The following is a 26,357-nucleotide window of genomic DNA, read 5'->3' as shown; positions in this document are numbered from 1 at the left end:
TGGGTTAACTCAACGTTGGTTGACTGAAATGTGTGTGTCAGACTTATGCACTCTTGCGTTGTCAAATGACTCACGCCTAGGTTAGCGTGGGCTGACGATGCAAGTGCGTCGACTATTCCCGCCTAAATTTAACGGTTATGATTGTCTCACTACTCTCACATGAGGACGTCAAAACGTTCAAACCCACACCGTACAGACTCGGGTGCTGTGTGCAAGGTATAATGTCTCAATATGCATGAAGTTTCCTTGAAAGGAGACGCGCTTCGTTGTATGGTCACGTTGTCGTTCTGCCCATGCACGTCGCGTCGCATGCACCAGTCTTGTGATGCATCTACACTACACTTTCAGACAGCAGCCAACTGCCATCGGCTGGACAGCAAGCACTGCCTATAGCCTGCGCCTGCCATGATGCCATCATTTGAAGGTAACGGTTTATTTATTTGTCTCTCTCCATTTTAGCACTGGCTACAATTTAAACTTGTGTCGTAATTTTGCGCCCATGTTTTGCTGCTGCTCAATTGAAAACGTTACCGTACGTAGATTTGTTTTGATCTCATGATGAAGTATGACGTTGGTCGTTGTAATGACCTTTACTGATTGAGTGGGCTACTTATGTAACTTGTGCTTTAGAGTTCAATCCAAAGTGCACTATTATTATGTTCGAAGCAGCTGGTGATTTTCAATCTACTCTATGGGTGTTCGTAATACTTCAATGTGTTGTGCGGAGTGGTCCAACAATTTCACACATGGTAATCAATGTGATTCCCCAAACTTGAAAATGTTTATCATGAATTATACCAAGGAACCAATTATAATTGTTTTCCCTGCAGATTTCAAGACTGCTTCATGGTGCAACATTGATGTTGCTTTCATTCTTCGTAGAAGAATCCAGAAGTCTATGTAGGCCTATTACTGACCAGAAGGTAGGGTGTGTTTTTTTTTTTGCTTACCCCCAAATAGGCCCTAAGAGCTGATGTATGCGCGATCAATAAAACTGATGAATAAATTCATGACAGTTTCCAAAACTGAAAATGCACCCCATAAAACTGTACTTTAAAAAAAATAGTCCCTAGCTTCCTTTTCTCATTGACAGCAAAATGTTCTGTTTTGCAATGCACCTGGAATTTGAATTGTGTTAATGATTGTGACGGTTACAAATAGAGTCGTTTGATTTATGTTGACAGAACTCTGTTTTTCCTTTCCATTTCATTTATAGGATGAGCCTACTGTGCAGCCAAATCTTATGTACTCAGGGAAAGAGCAGGATCTTCTGTCAAATGAGGAGTACTACATGTTTCATGCAGAACAAAAGGACCTGTTCAAAGTAACGGGGACAATTGATGCACTGTTGTCTTTGTTGACTAGCTATACTTCATTTATGACATGTCATATCCAAATGTATCAGACACACTCTTACCTTCTTGCAGTTGGCAAGGATACATCCTTAAGTCTGTTATGCATTTGAAAGGCAGAATAAATGGACACACTAGAAGTGTGTCAAGCTTGGCTGACGTAAAATGACCTTGACTCATTTGTGTGTCATTCTGGTGTCAGGCTTACACGTTTTCTTTAAGTATTTAAATGTACTCTTCGAGTGAGTTTTTATGCTAATAACTCACCTGTGTGTTATTTTTTAAATTACTCACCAAGTGCGTCCCAAATATTTTGATTCACTGGATGAGTAAATTTCCTGTGAGTATTCTGAAGTCAAATCGTTTTACTCGTCACTATGGGTATTCCAACATAATACCTATTTGGTGCATCATTAGACGCGAGTAACTTTACGCGTTTTAATGAGTATAGCCATTAATAACGCATTTGTTACAAGTGTGTCATCTGTGAATCAACTTTACTCAGAATTCATGCTTCCTTTCGCTCAGAATATTTATTGTGTGTTGTTTACCGTCCTGGCTCATTACCTGGCTCTGATAATAACATGATCCAGTATCATGACGTCAACCTTGATCGTATTCAACAACAATACAAAATATCCACATCTGTAAATCTGGGGGACTTTAATGTCCATCACCAAGAATGGCTGTCCTCAAAATCTCCAACGGACAAGGTTGGAAGAACAACTGAGCAGTTTGCCAACGTGCACGGTCTTGTTCAACTTATTCAAGAACCAACCCGTGGGGACAATTAAGTTATCCTTGATCTTGTCCTGACTGATGCAGAGGAAGGCCAGTGCTCTTGCTCTGTTTAATATTGCACCCATCACCACATCCGATCAAAATACTGTACTTTCATCATTTCCTGGCTTCATTTACCAAGAACATCCATCTCCATGAACAGTCTGGCAATATCACAAAGCTGATTGGGGGAGACTTCGACATGACCTAAAGACTGCTGAATGGAACTCTGCTCTCGATACAGAAGATCCAGAGAAGGCTTGCTCAAATGTCACTGAGATCATTCGCCAAGCAATAGTAAGACAAATCCCTCATACTATACTACACGTCAATCCAAAGATTCAGCTTGGTTCACAGAAAATGCCGAAAAGTTATCACTCAGAAGGAGGAGTCATTCAAGCTATAGAGACAAGATCCCACCAATGTCACAAAGCATGCTGTTTTTATCAAGCACAGGAGTCTTGCGCAACAAACCATTAGGCGTGCCAAGGCCACTCAGTTAAGTTGATGAGGGATAAACTGGTAGAAAATGGAAAAGACAGAGATTGGTGGTGGACAGATCGGCAACTCTCTGGAACTGGAGGTCATACAGAAATTCCCCCTGTGCAATAAAATGACATCGCCTTCTCAACTGCTCAAGATAAAGTAGAGATATTGGCTCAAACCTTTTCAAACAAATGTAATCTCACTTCTGCAGTTGATCCACCACCTGTTATCCAGGACCGCACTGCTGAACACCTCAGCCATGTCACTTTCAGGCCACGAGACATAAAAAGAAAGTTGCAAAAGCTGGATAAGAACAAAGCATGGCCTGACGGTATCTCTGCCAAGGTTTTGAGGAACTGCGCTTTAGAACTTGCAGCTTCACTCGCCAAACTTTTCCGATTCAGCTTCAGCAGAGGCTATTTCCCCTGCCCATGAAAAGTTACATCAGTTGTTCCTGTGCACAAGAAAATAGTCGATCTTGCCCGTCAAACTACCGGCTGATCTCTCTACTATCTACCATCAGCAAGGTAATGGAGAGCATAAATGATCAACTACAGAAACATCTTTTTCAAAACAACCTCATATCAGACAACCAATTTGCATTCAGAAATCTCCACTCTGTCTCTGATCTCCTCACCTATATGTCTCATCGGTGGTGCACCATCTTTAATGAGAGAGGTGAAGTTCGAATGGTCGCCCTGTACATCAAAGGCGCCTTTGACAGAGTATGGCATCAAGGTCTGTTTCGAAAAGTAGATTCATTTGGAATCACTGGCCAACTGCTTACCTGGAGGAAGAGTTATTTATCTAACACTAAACAGACATCTTGAGGTAGTGGTTGCTGGACAAAAGTCAACCTGCTATGAGATCAATGCTGGTGTTCCCCAAGGCAGTATTCTTGGTCCCACTCTGTTCCTGATATACATCGAAGATCTACGTGATGTGATCTGTCATTCAGAACTTCTTGCCTATGCTGATGACATCACAATATTCACATTAATCAAAAACTCACCTCCTGAAGTAAGATCGAGCATGAGGCTAGCAGCAGCTGAACAACTTCAGGAGGATTTGGAACGAATTAGCAATTGAGGACAGACTTGGAGAATTGAATTTTAGCCATCCAAGAGTCAGTGTCTCACTGTGTCCAACATGAAGGACATCCAAAATCATCAGCCTATAATGTTCCAAGGCCAAATTGTCAGTGATAAGATGGAGATGAAACTTCCTTGGCTTATTTTCTCTCACCTGCTAGAATGGAGGACACATCTAAAGAATGTCACTCGCACTGCTAGTCAGCGTACTTCAATGTTGCGGAGACTGGGTCCAGTCTTCAGCAAGGCAGGTCTTGTTACCATCTGCAAGACTTATGTCAGAAGCAAGATGGAGTAGGCACTCCTAGCCTGGATGGGAGCTAGCACAGTCCAACTCTCGGCTCTTGATAAAATCCAAAGGAGAGCATGCCGCCTAATAGAATTAAGCCAGCAAGAGCAACTGAGGCATAATCTTAGCAGTTTATCCCATCGAAGAAATGTTGCAGCAGTCTCCTGTTTATATAGGGGTGGCATTGGTGGCTTGTGCGTAAAGCGCTCGCCTCTCACCAAGGTGACCACGGTTCGAATCCTGGCCGCGGATCGCATGGGAGTAGAGTTGTGCGTTGGTTCTCTCCTGTGCCACGAGGGTTTTTCTCCGGGCCCTCCGGTTTTCCTCCCTCCGGAAAAATCAAACACTTTCGATCTCAGGCTGTGCTCCGTGGTCATTATTATGGGTCGATGTGGCCGGTGTGGAAGGTAATTCTGTCCCCCGGTAAAAGTGTCCGGGGGGACAGAATTACCTAGGTAAAAGTCTCCTCCCTTGCCCGTTAATTCTGTCCCCCTCCAGGTAATTCTGTCCCCTCCAGGTAATTCTGTCCCCTCCAGGTAATTCTGTCCCCCAGGTTTTTTAATCCCCCTCTTTTGAAACCCGGAAGGTTATTGTTTTGATGAATTCATTCTACAAGGTATACATTTTGGACTTTTAGCCTGCCCTTCATGAATATAAAAAATAATTAATTTAGTCTATTAGGTGATACGTGAACACAATGTTTCGATTCGGAGTACGGTGAAGTCTATCGCGATTCTACTGCGATAGGTCAACACAGCGGCGATGCATGGCGATGGCCCTCGTCTCATTGATAGTATGATACAACGTCTCCTTGGATTGGTCTGTGTTCCCATCATAGCGCGTAACAAAATTTCCTATTGGACGAATTTCCATTGTAGAGGGAGACGCATATGTACACATGTTATAATCACTGCCTCAAATCTTGCAGCATGTACTGGCGCGTGCGACACGCTGCTGCTCTCAGTACATACTGCATGGGGACACATTTACCAGGGGGACACTTTCATCGTTGGGCAGGGGGACATTTTTACCTGGAGGGGTACAAATTTACCTAGGTTAAAGTGTCCCCCCGGACACATTTACCGGGTCACGAGCCGGTAAATGTGTCCGGGGGACACATTTACCAGGGGGGACAGAATTACCTGTCACACCGGCAGCCATAGGCGCCTTTACGTGCCAGCGGCCCGACCACGTTGTAGCCGCGTCCTTCGCAATTCAGCATACCAGCTACGAGTAAGGATGATTAGCCTCCCAAATTATTATTATATAGGATGCAGTGCAGCAAGTTCCCAACCTTGCTGAAATCCATGGTCCCACCTGTAAGGCCACCTGCTGCTCGACAAACCAGGTAATCCATGCTACTCAACAAATATGCTCTTCAGTCCCCGGTCCCCCAGGGTATGACTGCAGCAAGAACTCTGCGAAGAACTTCTTCCTGCGGCAGTTACGATCTGGAACATTCTATCGTCATCAGTTCTTTCAGACATACATTACCAGGGCTTGCAGTCCTTCAATGTACATTGATTAAAGAATCAGTTCAGGGCAAATGTGACTGCAGTGTGATGCTAATAGACATGTCTCTCTTCACTTTCTAGTGAGTGAGGCATAGTCCAATAACTAATGTTCCTCTTCTTATTTCTTGTTTTTAATGTGGGATGGTCTGTTGAAACAAGCACTTAGCTATCCCCATGGGATATTCTGCTTGTTTTTTTATCGGGTGCTCCTTAATGTGAGCAGGTCATACAAAAACCTATGCAGTTGATTGCACTGGTGATTTTGTGTACTTTTTGTAGTAAAACAAGCGTGTGTTTCTTGATAATCGTGAGTTCAACAATCGCGATTTAATCAAAGGCTTTAAATTGGAACTAGTCACCGGTCCCCATTATCTTGGTGGGGGGGGGGGGGGCGAAAAACAGTCTAGGAGGGAGGAAGTTTTGAACAATTTGAAACTTCCGAAGCCCTCCACGAATGCCCAAGAAAGATGACGGATAACCACGGATGTACTTTATAGGATGAATACGGTACTCCCAAGGTTTACCACGAATTTCAAACGGTAGAGATTCGTAGCTCCAAACCGTAAATGTGTGATTGGGACTTAGGTCTTGCAATTTCTATGGACTCCGTGCATGAACAATAGATGGTGCTCTTTACTACTCATCAGCAGAGCCGTACAGAGATGTCGGGCTTCTGTCAACACACGTTCTTTTAAACCGTAATGGAGAAGTTTCACTTTGAACGGATGTGACCTGTAAACACACCTTTAGCTTTACGTAAATGTTATTTGCTATATTCTGCAGATTGGATCGTGTGCAATTATGCATGTACATTTATAGTGATTGATAAAGGACTGTCTTGTTTAAAAAAAACAATGTGTCTCGAGATTCTACACTTACGAATCACCTCCTTCACCACACACGACAATCTGTTCGCTGTTGAACCAGGCAATATCGTTGATTTTGTAAGAGACTGGTTGGAGTTCGTACTTCATAGTACCCTGGGTGATATCCCAGATCATCACCTTACCCGACATACCTGTCGCAAAGGGGAAAAAAACATACCATACAATGCAAAAATAAACTGGACCTTTTTGTATTTATAGAACCTCCTGATTTTCTGAATCTTGTTCGAACTTGGGCTGCATGCGTTTGAAATGTATTTTAGTATAATTTCATTTTCAAAACAGAACACAAGTCATCTGTACAGAACAAACTGTTTTAAAGATTAATTAGAGGTCATAATCAATGCGAAAAACTGTTGGAAATTTGTTGTACCGGTAGTATAAGATGTTACGCACAAGTCACACAAGGCAATTTTCAGGGCAACTTTGAGGCAAAGAAATAATCTACGAGCTAAAGAAACCCTCACAATGAACAAAATGATATTTTCCCAACAGCTTATATGAAAATTTTATAGAATATATAACATTGAATGAAAAATTGTCTTTCATCGTCTTCTTGGAGATTGCAGGCTTTCAAGCGGACCCAAGTGAAAAGGCTTGGAGAACAGTAATAAAATAGGAACACCTAAAATAGGAATAACATAAAAAAAAGAAAAAACAGTGACTGTGGAGGATAACATCAGGACAGAAGTACGACAATTGCGGGTAATTTTCGTTGATACCCATCCGTATTCACAGCATCATCAATATTAAACGAAATTCGTTTTCCAGCTGAGATCGAAAAAGTAACCAACAACGAACGTTTTGGCGAATTTCTTTTTCGAAGTTGATCTTTTCTATACTTTCGTTTAGTTTTGTACCTTTTTTTAAATAGGTTTTCCTAGGCTAATTTCCGATTTTTTCTAATCGTAAGACCGATTTGAGTCTGGATGGGCGATAATTACCCTCGACTTCGCCTCGGGTAATTATCGCCCATCCAGACTCAAACCGGTCTTAAACAGAGCGTTATAATACCTCCCAAACACACATTTATTCCCTTAATATATTGCAGTCTTAAATGAAGTCTTTGCAACCTTTTGACGGTTGTCGCATTCAAATTAGCGAACGTCTGTGCGCTTATAACGTATTACCATGCTTTTCGATTCTTAATCATTTATGGGCAATCACTTTCATCGTTTGGTCATTTTAATTAAGTAAGACTTTTTAATCGATGATATTTTCCTTTTATTTTCCGAGGTTCATTTCCCCAAAAATTCTTGGTGAATGTAAAATTTACAATGTTACAAATTAACTGATATGAGGGATACAGGATGCAACGAAATAATGCATTGAAAGGGGCTAACATAATTTCTTTTTTTTTTGCTGTTGATCTTTTCTACTTGTTTAAACGTTTTAGCAAGGGGCATCTTTACGTTGACAATTTCTTGACATGCAAAACATCGGGGCATGTATGTTTGGCAATGGTTGTACCATCGGGAACACTTCTCTTTCGCTATTTCTGAAATGTTTTCTTGCGTATGTCTGACCGAACACTGATTCAAAGGGCCCGCACAAAGTAAAAGGATGTATTTACAAGGTTTGCATTGAACATGTTCAATGCAAACCTTGAAAATACATCTTTGTGTCACATTTAATCTGATTTGCATGTTTTTTGTTTCCATTTTGAAGGGTGTCTTAGGTGCCTTCTCCGTTTTTAGCCTAATGCAAAGTTTTCATAATCATTAGAAAAACTGTGATGTCATTCCGGGCATGATTTATGTTTGTTTCAGCACAAAAAAGTCGCTAGCATTTTGGATATTTTGCTGTCCTAGTTTTCTTATATCTTGTGATTCTTTGTTGTCGCAGTACATGGCACTAACCAATGAACAACCCTTTCTCACAAAATTACGTTTGCAATTAGCAAATTTTGGATGAATAATTATTTTGAAAGAAAAAAACCTAATCTGAACAGCTGACTTCCTGATGTTACATCGCTGTAACAGCGCGCTCAGTAGTCCGGAAAAGCATGCACTCTCAAAAAGATATGTAAATAATAATAAGGTAAAAATTGTTATGTAAAATAATACACAATTTCGGTAAAATTCGCCAGAAAAAAAGCAGCCAGTTACCTTACCTTCAATTTCATTTTTAGGCAGCCAAGATTTTGCTGTGAATGTTCGTTTCGTTTTGGGGCAGCCTATTTCGCTTTTGTGCATTCAAGACTTAACTTGTAGCAGTCTTAAATTAAGTCTTTGCAACCTTTTGACGGTTGACGCATTCAAATTAGCGAACATCTGTGCGATAATATCATATAACCATGCTTTTCGTTTCTTATTCGTTTATGGGCAATCACTTTCATCGTTTAGTCATTTAAATTAATAAGAATTTTTAATCGATATTTTTTCTCTCCGAGGTTCATTTCCCACCCCAAAAAAAGGATCTTGATGACTGTAAATTTTACAATGTTACAAATCAACTGATATGAGGGAAACAAGATGCAACGAAATAATGAATTGAAAGGGACTAAGATAATTTCTTTTTCACTGTTGATCTTTTCTACTTGTTGAAACGTTTGACCAAGGGGTTTTGTTACGTTGACGATTTCTTAACGTGCAAGACATCGGAACACGTAATATGTTTGGAAATGGTTGTACCGTCGGGAACACTTCTCTTGCGATATTTCTTGAATGTTTTTTTTGCGTATGTCTGACCGAACACTTACCATATTCATAGGGCCCATGCAAAGTTTTCAATGCAATACATCTTTGTGTCAAATTTAACCTTATTTGCAAGTTTTATTTTCCATTTTGAGGGGCGTTTTTGGTGCCTTCTCCGCTTTTATGCTTATACAAAGTTTCATATTCATTAGAAAACCTGTGATGGCATTCCGAGCATGATTAATGTTACACGGCTATTTCAGCAAAAAAGTTGCTAGAATTTTGGATATTTTGCTGTCATAAATTTCTTTTATTCGGTGATTATTTGATGTGTCAGTACATGGCAGTAAATCAATGACCAACCCTTTCCCACAAACGTTTTCAATTAGCAAATTTTGGATGAATAATTTGAAAGAAAAAACCCTAAACTGAACAGTGTCTTCCTGAAATGACATCACAGTAACAGCGTTAGTCCGGAAAAACATGGAAACTTTTAAATGCTTAAAGAAGTGCACATTTGCAAAAAGATAAACCCCAAAAGTGTTGTCAAATGTGTACTTTTCTTACATTTCACAGAGTTGCGCAAAAAGAATTCCTGAGAAAAATTCATTGCACATACCCTTTAAGAAAGAAAGTCAATCTACGGTTTGAAGTCATCAAATATGATTTACGCTAAAGAATACGGACACGTATGAAGTCTTAAAAGATGTTTGACAAAATGTGAAACATGTTTGCCCATTAATGAAAACGAATGCCCGATCAACCCCTTACTAATGGTTTAGACGAAATTGAATGACCAACGCAATACTTTTAATATGAATGCATCTTTGATAGGGACGATTGAAGCTAAAAGGCGATAGAATGCCCGGATAGTGAAATTGAATGATTCTTTTTGATTGTCGAATGCTGATCTGCGTGATCTTTCAATTTCAATCTAAATCGAATGAGCCAGGCGTTAAATTGAATAAAAACTTGATGAAATTGGCCGGCAAAACCTATAATTTAAATGACCAATGAGAGCGATTGCCCATAAACGAATAAGAAACGAAAAGCATGGTTATACGATATTATCGCACAGATGTTCGCTAATTTGAATGCGTCAACCGTCAAAAGGTTGCAAAGACTTAATTTTAGACTGCTACAAGTTAAGTCTTGAATGCGCCAAAACGAAATAGGTTGCCCGAAACGAAAACGAACATTCACAGCAAAATCTTGGCTGCCTAAAAATGAAATTGAATGAACCCCAAATGAAAAAGAAACCCCAATTGGACCACATGTGCAAAACTCACGCGAAATTGAATGGCTGATAATGAAACTGATTAGAAAAATTCGGAAATTCGCCGTGTTGGTAGTGTTTAAAGAGGTCGTGGAATGCTGAATGTCGTTTTGTTTTTTATATTTTTGTTATTGTAGCGTAAACCCATATATATATCGTAATGACAAACTACCATTAATGTGCGTTGATATGTTAATAAAACTGAATTTCATGGAGTAATTTGTTGGTCGTGAGCACATAATTGAAATCAACAGTCGTCTGGCTCTTCGTAAAATCAGAAAAATCGTGACGTAATGAACAGGACTCGTATATATACAACGGCTGTACTGCTGCCCAACGCCATCCCCATCACATGTGACTCAGCAGTCAAGCAGTGAGAAATCAACATTTTTTCCAAGACTCTCAGAGATTAATATTCATTACCATCGCTTACTTTTTTTGATGAGTATATTGAACAAGCTGTGTTTTATCCAGCTGTGTTTTATCCAAGGACTCAAAGTATTATGTTCATTACACAATTTTTAGATGAGCATCAAAAGTCCTACCGCAACTTTCTTCGTGATTTACAGACAAAACCCAATATTCAGTCCAAAGAGACGACATATCGTCAGGTTGTTTTCGAATTATACGCGTACGGCACGTATACCGCGGCACAGTATACTGTGTCCAGAACTAATCTTGTACGGTTAGCAGCGTCACGGGCCCCGGTCCCGTTGCCTGGTGCTTTTTTATGTATACGTTCGCTACAAAAAAGTAGTCCTCTTCTCTTTTCTTTCCTTGTGAAGTTATCAGTTTTTTAACATCCTGAATCGATAATTATGAAGTTACTCGAATTTTGAAATTGTTAACTTTATTGTTTACCAAAAAAAAGCTATAAACAAGGCCAGGAGACCACACATTATGGGACTACCGTTTCACCTCGACCCGTAAACGTGGCTACAAACAATTCATAGTCACGCTCCGTTCATAAAACAAAAGTCTTACGACATGTTTGGGATCCCGGTTAAAAACCTTTCACTAGTCCCGAAATTTAACAGTATCATTATTTTCAGTACCTAATTAAGACTTTATTCAAGAAATTCCAGTGGCAGAGAATCTGTAATTCGATCAAAAGAAGTTCTAGGGAAAATGGAGCCCTGTCACATTAATCAGCTCTAACGTAAGAATGTCTTATACGGACGCCACTTTGACTGTATGCATTTTGAACGGGTCTACGGTTCTTCAAGATAGGCAATAGACAAATGGTCCAAAAACAGTCTACCCTATAAATCATTAACAAATCATATCTCGGTTATTTCTTGTCCGATTTTAAAAATTGTACAAAGAATTACCTGAACTTTGAAGATAAACAAAACATATAAAGACCGGGAGCTAGGTTGAGTTTGATAACAATTTGAGAACAAAAGGTGTGATGGTACCAATCGATTGCCCGTCAGGGGGTAGCTCTGAAATGGCCATTCTCAAGTTGCCCTAGGTCAGATGGGGGTCAGGGGACCATGGTCAAGTGTCCAAAATTTCGAGTTTAATTAACATGTTGCGCACAAGCGCCGTTTTTGGGCGTAAGTGTTGAGATTGACCCCCTGATACCAAAAATGCTACTTAAGAACAGAAAAAAGTCGGATAAAGTTACTTAAGAATGATTTAAAGATTGTATTTATATATGTTTCTACTGTTTACATAAGAGTACACGTATATATCCTGGTCAACAGTGGAGCTCCTTGAGCTCATTATTTTTGCCCAAACCGTGCCCAAATTTGTGATAAGAGCATGAAATACGGCGTGCAGATCCAAAACAGTCTGAAAATCATTTTAAGAAGTGGCCCCACCTTGACACCTGCCGATTTGGAGGCGGAGCTTGATTTTTTTCAAAAACGGGGTGAATGGAATACAAACTAAGAAGAAGTGTATTAAACATTCATTTTCCTTCCTTTATCATGCCTTGAAATAAATTTGGACATGACATAAAACATTCTAGCATTTCAAAAGTAATATTTTTTCGCCCAATTTGTGGGCGTGGCCTTAATGTGTAAAGGGGTGGTGTATACGAGTGGTTTGATCCGATTCGTGACAAATATCGTGCATTTTCGTGGCAAAACCATTAAAATTGGCAGGCCTGTTTGAACTTAAAATGGGCTTAACATATGTTTATGAGAGGGATCCACTTTGGAATTTGCCCACTGTGGAGATGAGCTTTATTTGAAAAGGGGTGCCCAAAACCCAGAAAAACTGTATTATGGCTGCAATCAGTGCTCTTTAGGTCTATATGCTTTCAAATAGGCGTAGCATATGAAGTAAAAAATTTTAACGTTAAACCACTTGTTACTGTCACTCATTTGGTGGGCGTGGCTTAAATTCTAGTCGATTTGATTTAAACGATGCCCAAATCGTCATTTTGGTGGTAAAAACACACATTCTGTGTTCGTTAACTATAGTTTTACAATACAATGTGAAGACAATATAAAAAGGTAAAAGGCGCCCCCCCCCTTTCTAAGCAACATGCCAAAGTAGGGGGATTAATATTCGATATATTTTTGTACTGGCTCAAAGTGCTTTAAAAGTGATCCGTCATTCAAATATTTCATATTAAAGGCCAAGCTAATATAACCTTTGTGTACATCTAAATCAACTGTCAAGAGTCAAAGAACATTTCTTAAATTGCATATAGGAACATTTGCATTTAGTACAAAGACTACCTATCGATTAACGACAATTTCTTTGCCTAAATTAAGTTTGGGACCTGCAGTATGAAAGTGTTTCGCCTGAACTTGTATAATTTAGAAGTGAGAAACTAATGTTGAAGGTGGTTTTAGAAAATTTTCCCACGTGCTGTTTTTACCGAGCTATCCAGCAAATGCTGGCGGTATCCCAATTTGTCAATGTCTTTTTCAATCAGAAGGCGCTAGTTAGAAACCATAAACGATGCAATATAGCAGGGATCACGCCCAAAGTCATTACAAATTATCAAATAAACCACAACAGGAAACTGACTGCATTTATGTAGACTCTTGACAGGTGATATAATGTAAATCTACTGCTACAGGATATTATATGCCCTAAATCAGAAATATTTAATTGAAGTAGATTAAATTACATGTACTTTGAATCAGTATATGCATACTATTCTTTCCCTACCATGTAGGCCTACTTTGTAGCACCACAAAAGGGTTTAATGCTATACCTTTGACATGGTCTTTACAGTGTATTGTAAAAGATATAGTTAACGAATGCAAAATTTGTGTTTTTACCACCAAAATGAGGAGTTGGGCCTCGTTTGAATCAAGGTGCTTCCATAAATCGCCTAGAATTTAAGCCATGCCCACCAAATGGGTGACGGTACCTAGTGGTTTACGGTTAGAATTTTTTTCTTTCATATCCTACGCCTATCTGAAGCATACATAATTTACAAAGAACACTGAATGCTGCAGATGCAGTTTTTTCTGGATTTTGTGCTCTGCCCCCACAGAAGGCATATTCCAAAGTGGATCCCTCTCGTAAACATATGTTCAGCCCATTTATAGTTCAAACAGGCCTGCCAATTTTCAGGATTTTGCCACGAAAATGCACGATATTTGTCACAATTGGATTAAACCACCACCCCTTTACACATTTAGTACACGCCCACAAATTGGTCCGAAAATATCACTTTTAAAATGCCAGAATGTTTTACTCAGTATGTCATGTCCAAATTTATTACAAGGCATGGAATAAAAAGAAAATGAATAAATACACATCTTCTGAGTTTTTATTCCTTTCACCCCTTTAAGAGAATCGGCCCCAAAATCAGCAGGTTTCAAGTTGGGTCCACCTCTTAAAATGATTCTCAGACCGTTTTGGATCTGCACGCCGTATTTCATGCTCTTATCACAAATGTGGGCACGGTTTGGACAAAAATAATGGGCCTAAAGAGCTCCACTATTGACCAGGACATAATACGTGTACATTTGTAAAGAGTATAATAGAAACATATATAGATACAATCTTTAACTCATTCCTAAGTAACTTAATCCAACTTTTTTCCGTTCTTAAGTAGCTTTTTGATATCAGGGGGTCAATCTCAACACGTAAGTCCAAAAACGGCGCGTGTGCGCAACATGTTAATTAAACTCGAAATTTTGGACACTTGACCATGGTCCCCTGACCCCCATCCGACCTAGGGCAACTTGAGAATGGCCATTTTGCATCTACCCCCCGACTGGCAATCGATTGGTACCATCACACCTTTTGTTCTCAAATTGTTAATCAAACTCAACCTAGCTCCCGGTCTATTTAGACGAAATTAATGAACGACGCGATACTTTTCATATGAATGAATTGAAATCGAGAGATGAGTGAGCTAAGAAACGATAGAATGCTCGGATAGTGAAATTGAATGATTCTTTTTGATTGTCGAATGTCGATCTGCGTCATCTCTCAATTTCAATCTCAATCGAATGAGCCAGGCAATAATTAGAATGAAAACTTGGTAAAATTGGTCGAGAAAACCTATATTTATCGCTGATTTACCCATCGATCTCTTAAAGCCAGAGTCCATCATTTTGCAGCCATCCGAAAAAGTAACTTGCGTAATTATTGTTGAAAAACATACTTGGTTGAAAGATAGTAAGGGGACTAAACTCCCTGTGAAATTATTCTTTCCGTCAAGCTGTCATTTTGAAGTAATCAACGAAAGAAGGCCTTTCCGACAGTGCGTCTTAAGACGCACCGGTGGAAAATTTTAATTAGTAGTTGAGTGGTCGGGCACAGCCCGACCACCCTTTGGATTTGTTGCGATTAATTAATCTATCTGTCTGGCTGGCTGTCTGGCTGGCTGGCTGGCTGGCTGGCTGGCTGGCTGGCTGGCTGGCTGGCTGGCTGGCTGGCTGGCTGGCTGGCTGGCTGGCTGGCTGGCTGGCTGGCTGGCTGGCTGGCTGGCTGGCTGGCTGGCTGGCTGGCTGGCTGGCTGGCCTGCTTGCTTGCTTGCTTGCTTGCTTGCTTGCTTTCATACGTACAACGTTCGAGCTCCGGAGTAAGTAGGTGTTTTTGTGTATTTTAGACTTTGTTTGATTATTATTTCTTTACCACTGTGCTTTGTATTGCCGATACATCTTGCAAGACCGTTTCTAGCCTCTCGGGTGTCTTCATTTTATTATATTTTCAGATTCATTTTTCGTTCGTCCCTGTTTAGCTTGATGCACTGTCTGACTGGCCGCCATGGCTAGCCAGGCAGGGCCCGCTATTCAGGGGCAGTCAAGCGTAGGGGCGTCCGCTCCTAGCAAGCCCATTGTTCCTGGTGACGAGCCATTCAAGAACGTCACCAGGAACAATGGTGTTACTTTCCGTGCTACAGACACTGTATCCATACAATCCTACATCGATTCGTTCACTAATGTCCACCCTGCCAAAGATATCATCTCTGCTTCTCGTATTTCAAATGGTCGTATTGCTATCTATCTCAGCTCGAGGGAGGCCGTCGTGGACGCTGTTCAACGTGGTCTCGACCATGACGGTTCTTTCCTTGAGCTGACTCCCCTCATCCGTCCTACTACCCGAATCACTTTATCTAATGTATACCCTGAAATCCCTAATTCCATCCTGGTTAATAATCTCTCGTCATTCTGTAAAGTCGTATCCCAGATCCGCCCCATTCCCCTGGGCTTCAAAAATAAAGAACTCAGTCACATTATGTCTTTCCGGCGACACGTTCAGGTTCTGATCAATGACAATATTACACCCCCGGATCACATCAACTTCTCCCACAACGGAGTAAATTACCGTGTGTTTCTTTCAACTGAGTCCGTGCGGTGCTTCAACTGTGGAGAGTTCGGCCATATCAGTCGGGCATGCAAAAAGCAACCCTCCAACCCTCAGACCCACCCGGACAACCCTCTCAACCCACCCCCAGTTTTTGTACGTGGTAAATCAGATCCCAAACATCCCCCCAAAAAATCCAAGACATCCTCTTCTCTGACAACAGTCGGGGGCGGCGCTACTTCTGCGGACCGGGGCTCCGCGGTTCGGCCGGGCCTCAGTGCCTCGGCCGGCCCTGGTGCTCCGTCTGCGGGGGCGGTGGCCTCCGCGGGTGTCTCGGGTGGGGCTCCCGCCTCTGCTCCGGCGTCTGTTGGGGCGGGCGGCGGGGCTCCGCACGCGGCGTCCGCGGGGCCTCCGGCGGGGGCGTCCGGCACGGCTGCCCCGGGGTCTGTTGCGGGGACCGATCCGTCGCCACCGGCGTCTGCTGGAGGCGTCGGGTCGGACTCTGCGACCTCGGGCGCGTCGTCGTCGGGTGCCTCAGCCGGAGCTGCCTCCAAGAAAAAAACCGTATACATCTGGGGGACACCACCGGCCCCTTCCCGCCTCTTCTCGGCTCTTCTCAAACGCAAACAATCTCCCCCCTCCAATCCTGTTGACGAGACCCCCCGCCTCGTCCCCCTCAAATCCCCCTCTCCCGTTCGCAAAATTGCCAGGAAAGTCATCTCTCCGATGCAAGTCTCGTCTCCCACTGTATCCCAGGCCCTAGATGCCGTTTCTCCCACCCCCTCCACGCCCGCCCCCTCCACGCCCGCCTCCACGGCTGACGGCACTGACACGGACTCCACGCTGTGGGAGGACTCGCAGGCCGACGATGATCCTTTCGGCTCTGCGGGTCTTCCCACTTGCAAAGGACCTCTCAAACCTGACGAACTCCTGGCATTTCTCAAAGCGGTTAAATCCAGCAAAAAAACCTGAACTTGTCGCGCGGAAATTCACCTCAAACATCCCAGGTCTTGCTGCTCAACTAAAACCCCTGAAAAATAGCCCTCTGCTTAAACGAAACTTGCAACAGAGGATCTACAAACTCATCAAAAATCTAGATGTCTGATTTATTTCCCTCTATTTCACTATAGTTTCTGCTCAACTCACTCATTTTATTTTTGTAATGACACTGTCACTGATGACTCTAAACGCGAGGGGCTGTTCCTCCTCGGTCAAACACGCCTCTCTTCACACATATGTTGATACGCTTTGTAATAAACCGGACATCATTTTTCTCCAGGAAACCTGCAATTTAAACGATCATTTTTCTTCCTGGAGTTCCTGGCCTAGTTATACTCCGCTTTGTAATCCCAGCCCCTCGCGCGGATCCGGGGTCACTACTCTCGTTAGAAATAACATTTCCATTCTTGAATCTTCCTCCATTTACGATGGTTATGCTACTTATACTAAAATCTCGCATAATGACGTCATTTTTTATCTCTACAATATTCTGATCCCTCAATCTGATAGTGAAGCCTTAAAAGCCATCGACTGCATTTACAAACACAGTGACCCCCTCAGTGACGGTGTCATTATAGTCGGAGGTGACTTTAATTGTACTTTTGATCCCGAGTTGGATCGTTTAAATATGCCGACCGAGCGTCGTCCCAGAATTTCCGTGGCTCTCAAAAACATTCTGAACAAACTTTCTTTGTACGACGTCTGGCGCAGACGGAACCCCGAGGAAAAAAAGTACACCTGGTACAGAGCTAACCCCTCCAGCCAGTATGGCGTTTCAAAAGCCAGACTGGACCGCTTTTATCTCCCCACTGCTCTTTTGTCCTCCGTCTCATTGTGTAAAATTCTTCCCTGTTCTTTGTCTGACCATTCGGCTGTGACCGTCACTATTAAGCTTCCCTCCTCTAACTGTAAAGGAAGCGCCTATTGACATTTTAATAACTCTCTCTTAGACGATCAGGCCTACAGAGAACTGATTGCAGATTTCTGGACTGGCTGGAGGGAGAGACAAAACGAATTTCCCGACATTTGCGCGTGGTGGGATTTTGGCAAGATCCAAATAAAAACCCTCACCCAAATGTACGGGTCGAAAATCGCCAAAGAAAAACGTGACGCCCTGCTCAGGATTAACAAAACTATTGAAAACCTTCTGTCTGCGCCAGACTTTAACGAAGACACTAAACGCATTCTTGATGAACAAAGAGATGAATTGAATAAAATTCTTAACAATGAAGCTCGGGGTGCCCTCGTCAGGGCCCGTTTTCAACATGTCAATGAGGTCGACACATGTTCGTCCTACTTCTTCAATCTTGAAAAGTCTCGTTCTCAGTCTAAATCTTTTTCCAGTATTCGCCTTGCTTCCGGCGATCTCACGGACGATCCTGCACAGATTAAAAAACACGTCCGTGATTTTTATCAAAACTTGTACAGCCGACCTCAGACTGACGAGGGCGCCCGAGAGCACATTTTAAATGATGTGCCTAGACTCGATTCAGTCGACTCGGAGGATCTTGATGTTCCTCCCAGTCTGGAAGAACTCGATGCTGCGGTTAAGCAACTTGGCAAAAATAAAACTCCCGGCCTAGACGGTCTCACCTCTGAATTTTTTCAAGCCTTCTGGCCTCTCTTCAAAGACGATTTATTCTCCGTTTTTCTCACGCCTGTAGCACCGGAATTCTTCCGCATTCTTTCCGTCGAGCTGTCATCACGCTCATTCCAAAAAAAGGAGATCTTTCCGACATAGCCAATTGGCGTCCGGTTTCCCTCCTGAACACCGACTACAAAATCTTTGCCAAGTTGCTTGCCAATCGTTTAAAACAATTTATTGGCAATGTAGTCCACCAAGACCAGTGTTACTGCGCTCCTGGTCGGACAATTTATGACAATATTTCTCTCATTAGAGATATCATCAATTTCTGTAATTTCAATGATGTTCCTTTGGCCGTGGTCAACTTGGATCAAAAGAAAGCTTTTGACAGCGTTGACCACGGTTATCTGTTTAATACTATGAGAGCCATGGGTTTTGGAGACGCTTTTATATCATATATTAATCTCTTGTATAATGGTGCCGAGAGCCTGGTGAAGGTGTGCGGCTCTTTAACTGCACCCTTCACCTTCGACAAGGGCATCCGTCAAGGGTGCCCGCTCTCGGGCCTTCTCTACTCCATTGCCATAGAGCCTTTTCTTAACAAACTCCGTAATAATCTGAATCAACATAGTTTTCTTCTTCCCGGCACTGATAAATATGTTTCGGTCTCGGCGTATGCCGATGATATATCTCTCTTTGTCACCTCCGACAACGGTTTTAAAATAATTGAGCAAACCTATGCTATTTTCAGTAGAGCCTCTGCTGCAAGTTTAAATACTCAAAAATCCCAGGGGCTGTGGGTCGGTTCGTGGACCGGACGAGTCGACCGGCCCCTGAATTTTCAGTGGAACAGTCAAGGTCTTACCTTTCTTGGAGTTCGCTTGGAAAAACACCCACGATTTCCTTAAACAAAACTGGGCCATCTGCAAAGAAAAACTTCACAAAACTCTGTCTCAGTGGAAACGTCTCTCTTCGACCCTATCCTTTAAAGGTAAAATTCTCGTGGCCAATCAACTCGCTGCTTCTAAACTCTTTCATATCTTGGCCGTTCTTTCCCCACCCGAAAATGTCCTGAGCGAACTCCAGGAACAGCTGGTCGACTTCGTCTGGTCCGGGAAGAGACATTATCTCAAAAAACAAATTCTCTATCAGACACCCGACAGAGGCGGACTCGGTCTTGCATGCCTCCAAGCACGCACGCTCGCTTACAGAATGTCCACTATCCAACGCTTTCTCGGTCTGTGTCCTCATCCTGCCTACACCATGGTTAGCTACTTTCTCCGTCGTTACAAAAAACTCGACTTTGATTTCCAACTCTTTCAACTTGATCTCGATCCCAAATTCTATATAAGCATTCCTCCACTCTACGGCGAGCTTCTGCGTGCTTGGAAGGCATCCGGAGCTCGAATCGAAATACCATCGGATCAGATCAGTCATGTTATCAACATCCCTATCAATAGCACTCTCCTCGAACACGCGGCTGACGATGGGAACACCTGTTCTCGACTCCTGTCGTGCGGGATCAGGATCGTCCGTCATCTTCTTCATCCCTCCACCGGTCGCTGGCTGGAAGCCGAAGATCTGCCCTTCGCCCCGTCCAGTTTCCGTCGTCCCTCCCTCCGCCTCATTGACAGATTGCTTCGCCGCCTGCGTCTCGCCCTCCGCTCGTCTTTTCCGTCTCTCATCGGCTCCTGTGGTCTGCTAGCTCCTCCGACTCCTCTCCGCACCGTCCCCTGCTTTCCGGATAATCCGATCCCCTTTTTCATCGCTCCCGACCTCAACGGTCTCTCGCTATCCTCCAAGACCCTTTACGATATCTTCAACGTTTCCGTCAACTGCCACCCTCCCACTACAATCACTCACTGGCATCGCATCGGTTTCTTCAATAACTCTGACTTCTCCATCCCCTGGACTCAAATCTACAAGCTTCCCACTTCCAAAAAAGAAGGCGACGTCCAGTTTCGACTTCTTCATAACTTCCTGCCTTCTCTCCCTGTTCTTCATTACCTCAACCCGGATATCTCCCCGTCCTGCGGATGGTGTGGAGAGGAAGGAACTGTCGTCCACCTCTTCATCCTGTGCTCTGCCATCCAACCCGCCCTCAACCTTCTACACGCCTTGCTGTCCCGTCTTCTTCCGGATCTCCGTCTCAACTTTGACCTCTACTGGATCCTGATCCCAAACGCCAGGAGTCGGGACCGGGACGCGGTCAAACTCGCTAATTTCCTCATCGTCAGCCTAAAAAATGTTATCTACTGGTCCTATCGCTCTTCTACCTTTTCCGATCCTCTTCTCGTCTGGTCTCATCGTCTAAAATCTAAAATCCTCATCGAATATCACTACCACCGGTTAAACTCATCCCTTGATCTTTTTTCTCAAAAAATGGTACATTAACGATTCTCTCTTTACTGTATCCGACAATAAGATAACGTGGTTGATCTGATCACTATTTTCTTTGCTTTCCCTTCCTTTGTAAATACATCCCCTCCCCTTCCCAGGGTCGCCGTTGCGTGGGTTGTCCCGCCGACCCAAAAGCGGGACGTTGTGCTTTTTGCACAGCCCACTCGACGACCCTATTTTTCCCACCCGGGGCTTACCGGTAGTGGGCGTGTAACATGCCCACACCAGAGATGCCGGTGACCCCACTCCTTTCTCCTCTCCCTCTCCTTACCCTCCCCCTCCTTACCCTCCCCCTTGAATACTGTTTTAAGTTTCACAGATGTTTCTATGCATTTCGTTGCGTACTATTTTTCTGTTCATTTTTTTTTCTATTGTATAATTGATATTGTCTTATTCCTCTATATAGTTCTGTCATTTTTGTAAAATTCTTATTTGCACTTGTTTGTTATAATTTACTATTGGGTGAAAATTACTTCAGTTTATTGATCATGTATTTTCTTGTTTTGTTCTCGATTACATTTAGTTGTTTGCATTTGATGTCTGTGTATTTTCTTTTTTCATTCTTGTCATTGATCTTGTTGTTATCTTGTTTGGATATAATGATCTTTTTCGGTGCGTTAATTTCTGTCTTGATTGTTCGTATTTTTTTGTACAATTTGTTTATGTTGATCCCACCTTCCAACTAAATTACTTCTAAAGAATTTTCTGTTTTGTTTGTTTGGTTGGTTGTCTTTAATAGATTTTGTTTACAAGAAGACGGGAGAGATTGAGTAGCCGGCGGGCGGAGAGGCGGGGTTGGTGTTTGGGCTCGGGCGGAGTGCTGGTGCTCGTGTTTCGTCGCCGCGGTTTGCCGGTTTGGCAGTAGTACACAGCCAATAGGTGTGCCGCGGCGGCGTCACGTGGTGCCGGCGCTTCGCTTGGGCTTGGGTTTCGACCTGTTGTTTGCTCTGCTCGCCGGTTGCTTGGGCTTTCCCGTTTTTCTTGCTTGTTTCCTTAATAATAATGATAATTTCTTTCAGTTTTTCAATTACTTTTTCGTGTCTACTTTACACAGATAATTGTTCGTCTTAAAAATAATTGTGTTTTTGTTACTGTTTATTATTAATTTAAGTATACTAATCTTTTATTTGTAATTGTTTTAGAAGGGAAATTCTATTTTATGTGCCGATAGGGGGCGCCCTTTGGGATGATGACGTCATCACACTGTTTTTTGCATCTTGCATTCCTCATTAAACACTTTCATAATATATATGTCTGTAGTAAAACACTTTCATAATATATATTTCTGTAGTAAAATGCTTCCGCTTTTGAGTTATATTCAGTTTTTATTGCACTTCCGGTAACACCGGAAGTAAAGGTCAAGCGGTTTTGTGTCCGGGAACACGAAATGTTTCGCACGGCATAGTCTACAACCTCACGAAAAAACGAACACGATACTCTATTTTGTTCAAAATTTGCCTTTAAATCGCTTGTAATTTGATACCTGATGACGTCATGATGACGTAACAAAATTTATAACATCTTCGTAACACGGTACAAGTTCACACAAGGTTTTGTGATCATACCGTGAAACGTTCGGAAGAAATGTTGCTTTGTTTTGATTTCAGGCTAACGTCTTCATTTTGAATTCACCTAATTTTGACCTTCTAGTAGACCCGGAAGTAAAGGTCAAGCGAGTTCACTTACACGACAAAAACTGTTAAGCGATTAATGGTCTATCTGAGTTACAGAATACAAACATCATTGAATGTTTAGTAATTGGTCACTTTTTCAGATAAAATCACTTGTAATTTGACACCTGATGACGTAATCATGACGTCAGAGTAATATGCACCACTTCGGATGAGGGTCGATATATTGAAAGATACAAGTTCATACCATATACCGTTTAGGAAAAAAGCCGCGGAGAAATATTGTCCGTAAAAAAAAGAAAGATTTACCAGAACAATAACAGAGAGTGGTCAGGTTGTGCCCGACCACTCAACTAGAGTTTTGCGTTTGTTGAGTTACAAACGCAGAGTGGTCGGGTGGACAGCCTTTTCATTACACACTGCCCAGTTAAGTTAGGAATATATGTTTATGTTGAAAAAAAAAAGGATCACGAAATTAAATCCCTTCAAGTACAATCAAAAGGTATCTTTAACGATGTGATAAATTTCAGTAAACATTCTATGTGCACAAAAAAGTTATTTCTGGTTTGATGACGTCATCAGTGAATACTGATAAAGTTCGGAGAGGGTAATTTTTCATTGTAAAGTTAAAATAACGTATGAAAATATGGGAAATATAATTGTTTGTATTAATAACAACTAACTTCCGGTTTGATGAGGTATTAATAACACTTAACTTCCGGTTTGATGACGTCACAGCATTAGAGATCCAAAGGTGAACATTGTAATGGATATCATTATTTGGACTTCGAAGATATGATAGGGATCAAATGATAGAATTAAATTAAAACTATGATCCTTTTCAAATTCTCCTTAAAGTAACTTCCGGTCTCATGATGTCATGAATTTGAAACCTTGCCAAGTTATCTGTGGTTAATCAGAGAATATCAAGGGGCGATTTGGTAAAATTTGAAAGGATTTTTTTTAAATTAAAGAAGGGAAACTCGATTATATGTGCCGCTAGGGGGCGCCCTTTCGAAAGATGACGTCATCACACTGTTTTATTTGTCTGACATTCCTCACTAAACACTTTCCTAATTTGATGTGTGTAGTAAAATGCTTCCGCTTTTGAGTTATATTCGATTTTTATTGCACTTGAAGGTCATGCGGTTTTGTGTCCGGGAACCCAAAAAGTCTCTCACGGCATAGTCTACAACCTCACGAAAACACGAACACGATACTCTATTTAGTTTAAAAGATATAACGCAAACTATTTTGTCAAAAGTTGCCCTTAAATCGCTTGTAATTTGATACCTGATGACGTCATGATGACGTAACAAAATGTACAACATCTTCGTTATATGGTACAAGTTCACACAAGGTTTTATGATCATACCGTAAACCGTTTGGAAGAATTGTTGCTTTGTTTTGATTTCAGGCTAAAGACTTCGTTTTGAATTGACCTAAGTTTGACCCTCCGGTGGACCCGGAAGAAAAAGGTCAAGCGAGTTAACGTACTCGACAAAAAATGTTCATCTATGAATTGTCTATCTGATTACAAGGTTGGAAAACAATTGATTGTTTTGTTCAAGAGTTATAGGTGAAAGAATATCATCATTTTTTCAACGAAAATTGCTTGTAATTTGACGACCGATGACGTCATCATGACGTCAGAGTAATATGCACCACTAGGGATGAGGGCCGATGTATGTTGAAAGTTACAAGTTCATTCCATATACTGTTTAGGAGAAAACCCGCGGAGACGTGCCATACGGAAAAAAAAATAAAGACTAGAGGTTCGCGTTTGTTGTTACAAACGCAGAGTGGTCGGGCAGGCAATTTGTTCATGAAACACTTAGTGGAGCTGCTAAGCGAAAAATCGTGCACTTTGGGGTAAAAGCATGAAATTTGGCATGTGGGGTCAAGTTGGGCTAGAAATCATTTTAAGATCGGGACCCATCCTGGATTTTGCCCATTTTTGGGGCGGAGCTTGATTTTTTGAAAAAGGGGGTGTAAACAATAAAAACTCATAAAAACTGTATTTAACTTCCATTTTGTAGTTTTTCTATGCTTTGAAAATAACATAAAATAAGACATTCTAGCATTTTAGCGCCTGTTATTTTCCACCCATTTTGTGGGCGTGGCCTAAATGTGTAAAAGAGGCGGTATATATTAGGAGTTTGGTTCAAATATGGAAAATACCATTCAGTTGGTTGGTAAAATCTTGAAAATTGGCATGTTTAGTCAAAATGGGCTGAAAATCATTTTAAGAGGGTGGATCCATCTTGGATCTTGCCCAATTTGGGGGCGGAGCTTGATTGGTTAAAAAGGGGAGTGCAACATTTAGAAAAACGGTATTTAACATCCATTTTCCTTTGTTCTTCAAGCTTTTAAATAAACAGAGGCATGAAAAAAACAAATTCCAACTTTCAAACACTTGTTATTTTTACCCTTTTGTGGGCGTGGCCTAAATATGAAAAGAAGGCCGCACATTGGAGCAGCTTGATTCAAACGAGGGAAAATCATCACTTTTGCTGTTAAAAACACAACATCTGCATTGGTTAACTATGTTTTACCATACACAGTAAATATAAATTTAAAAAGGTTGCAAGGATTTTGCCTTGGGGTGGGGTGGAGCTACAATTTAAAGTAGGGGGTTGAATATTATAGAAGATTAAATATTTCTTATTTTAATTAGTGTGATTGGCTACAAGTAACATAGGTTACAGCAGCTGCGGCATTTCCTTGTTTGTAAACACTACCAGCATCAGGGGGGGGGGGGGGGAGGGGGCAACGGTGGACTTCACCTATTCTTGCAAGTGCTTTTTATGTGGGCTTGTAAACATGGAAAAAAAACTTTAAAAAATATGCGCTGAGTATGCGTCAATTCCTTGCAGTGTGTTCTACTGAATTTATATTATATGGATGTTTGGACTTGCATGGAAAGTAATATCTTAATGTTTGAAAAGGTGGGATTACAATTTTTGAGAAATTATGTAGCTTCTTAAAAACTATGCTTGCACTTTGATAAACAATTCCAAAATATACAAAGTACATGCAGGAAGGAATAAATGTATGTATTGAAAGCACAGTATCTTTACATCACAGCAACAATGTTGTTGATAACATTATTTGTGTCATTATTTGTGCCCAAAACATTGCCACTTAATACGAATTAATACAAGACTTATCGCATGTGTCGCCTATATATTTTGTGTTCTTAAAAAAATGTTCTTGACATTGTGTGCATTTTTAAACAACGACCTCAAATGACCCCTACATGACTTTTGACCTCCAATTTTGGAAGAGTTGTGATGAACCCCAACCCAAGGAGCACTCCATCCAACTTCTAAGTGACATTAAACTGATCCATCAAACTCTATAGACAAAGAAACATTTGAAGCATATTTGAACAATGACCTCTAATGAGCCCTAGATGACCTTTGACCTCAGTAATTCCATGAAGAATTGTGTCTTTTCATGCACCCAAGGGTCACTGCATCTAAGTTTCATCAAAATCCATGAAAACATGTAGAATGTTGTTAGCTTTCCCCAAAAACTGTTAATCACATTTTTTCCACAAAAGTTGCAAGGGTAAGTTTGGAAAAATGTTGATGAATGGTTTTTAAAAAGTCGGGGGGGGGGGGGCTCTTTCAGGCGATGACAACACCATTCACTTTTTGTAAGCCCCGTATTAAAGTAAAGGTCAAGTAACTTCATGTACT

The 26,357-nt window shown here is 41.6% G+C and overlaps 1 protein-coding gene across 1 annotated transcript in view; it reads right to left on the bottom strand.

The window, feature by feature from the left end:
• The window catches only part of LOC119740231 (WD repeat-containing protein 1-A-like), a 141,943-nt gene that overhangs the window by 96,188 nt on the left and 19,398 nt on the right, over nucleotides 1-26,357 (bottom strand). Inside the window, exon 4 of the mRNA XM_038215470.1 lies at nucleotides 6,392-6,530. Coding sequence (XP_038071398.1) covers nucleotides 6,392-6,530 — 139 coding nt within the window. The remainder of the gene's footprint in view (nucleotides 1-6,391; nucleotides 6,531-26,357) is intronic.

The sequence above is a fragment of the Patiria miniata genome, unplaced genomic scaffold (assembly GCF_015706575.1).
Source record: "Patiria miniata isolate m_02_andy unplaced genomic scaffold, ASM1570657v1 HiC_scaffold_10, whole genome shotgun sequence".
Lineage (NCBI taxonomy): Eukaryota > Metazoa > Echinodermata > Asteroidea > Valvatida > Asterinidae > Patiria > Patiria miniata.
Note: the sequence above shows the minus strand (reverse complement) of the source record. Positions and strands in the feature narration are given on the sequence as shown.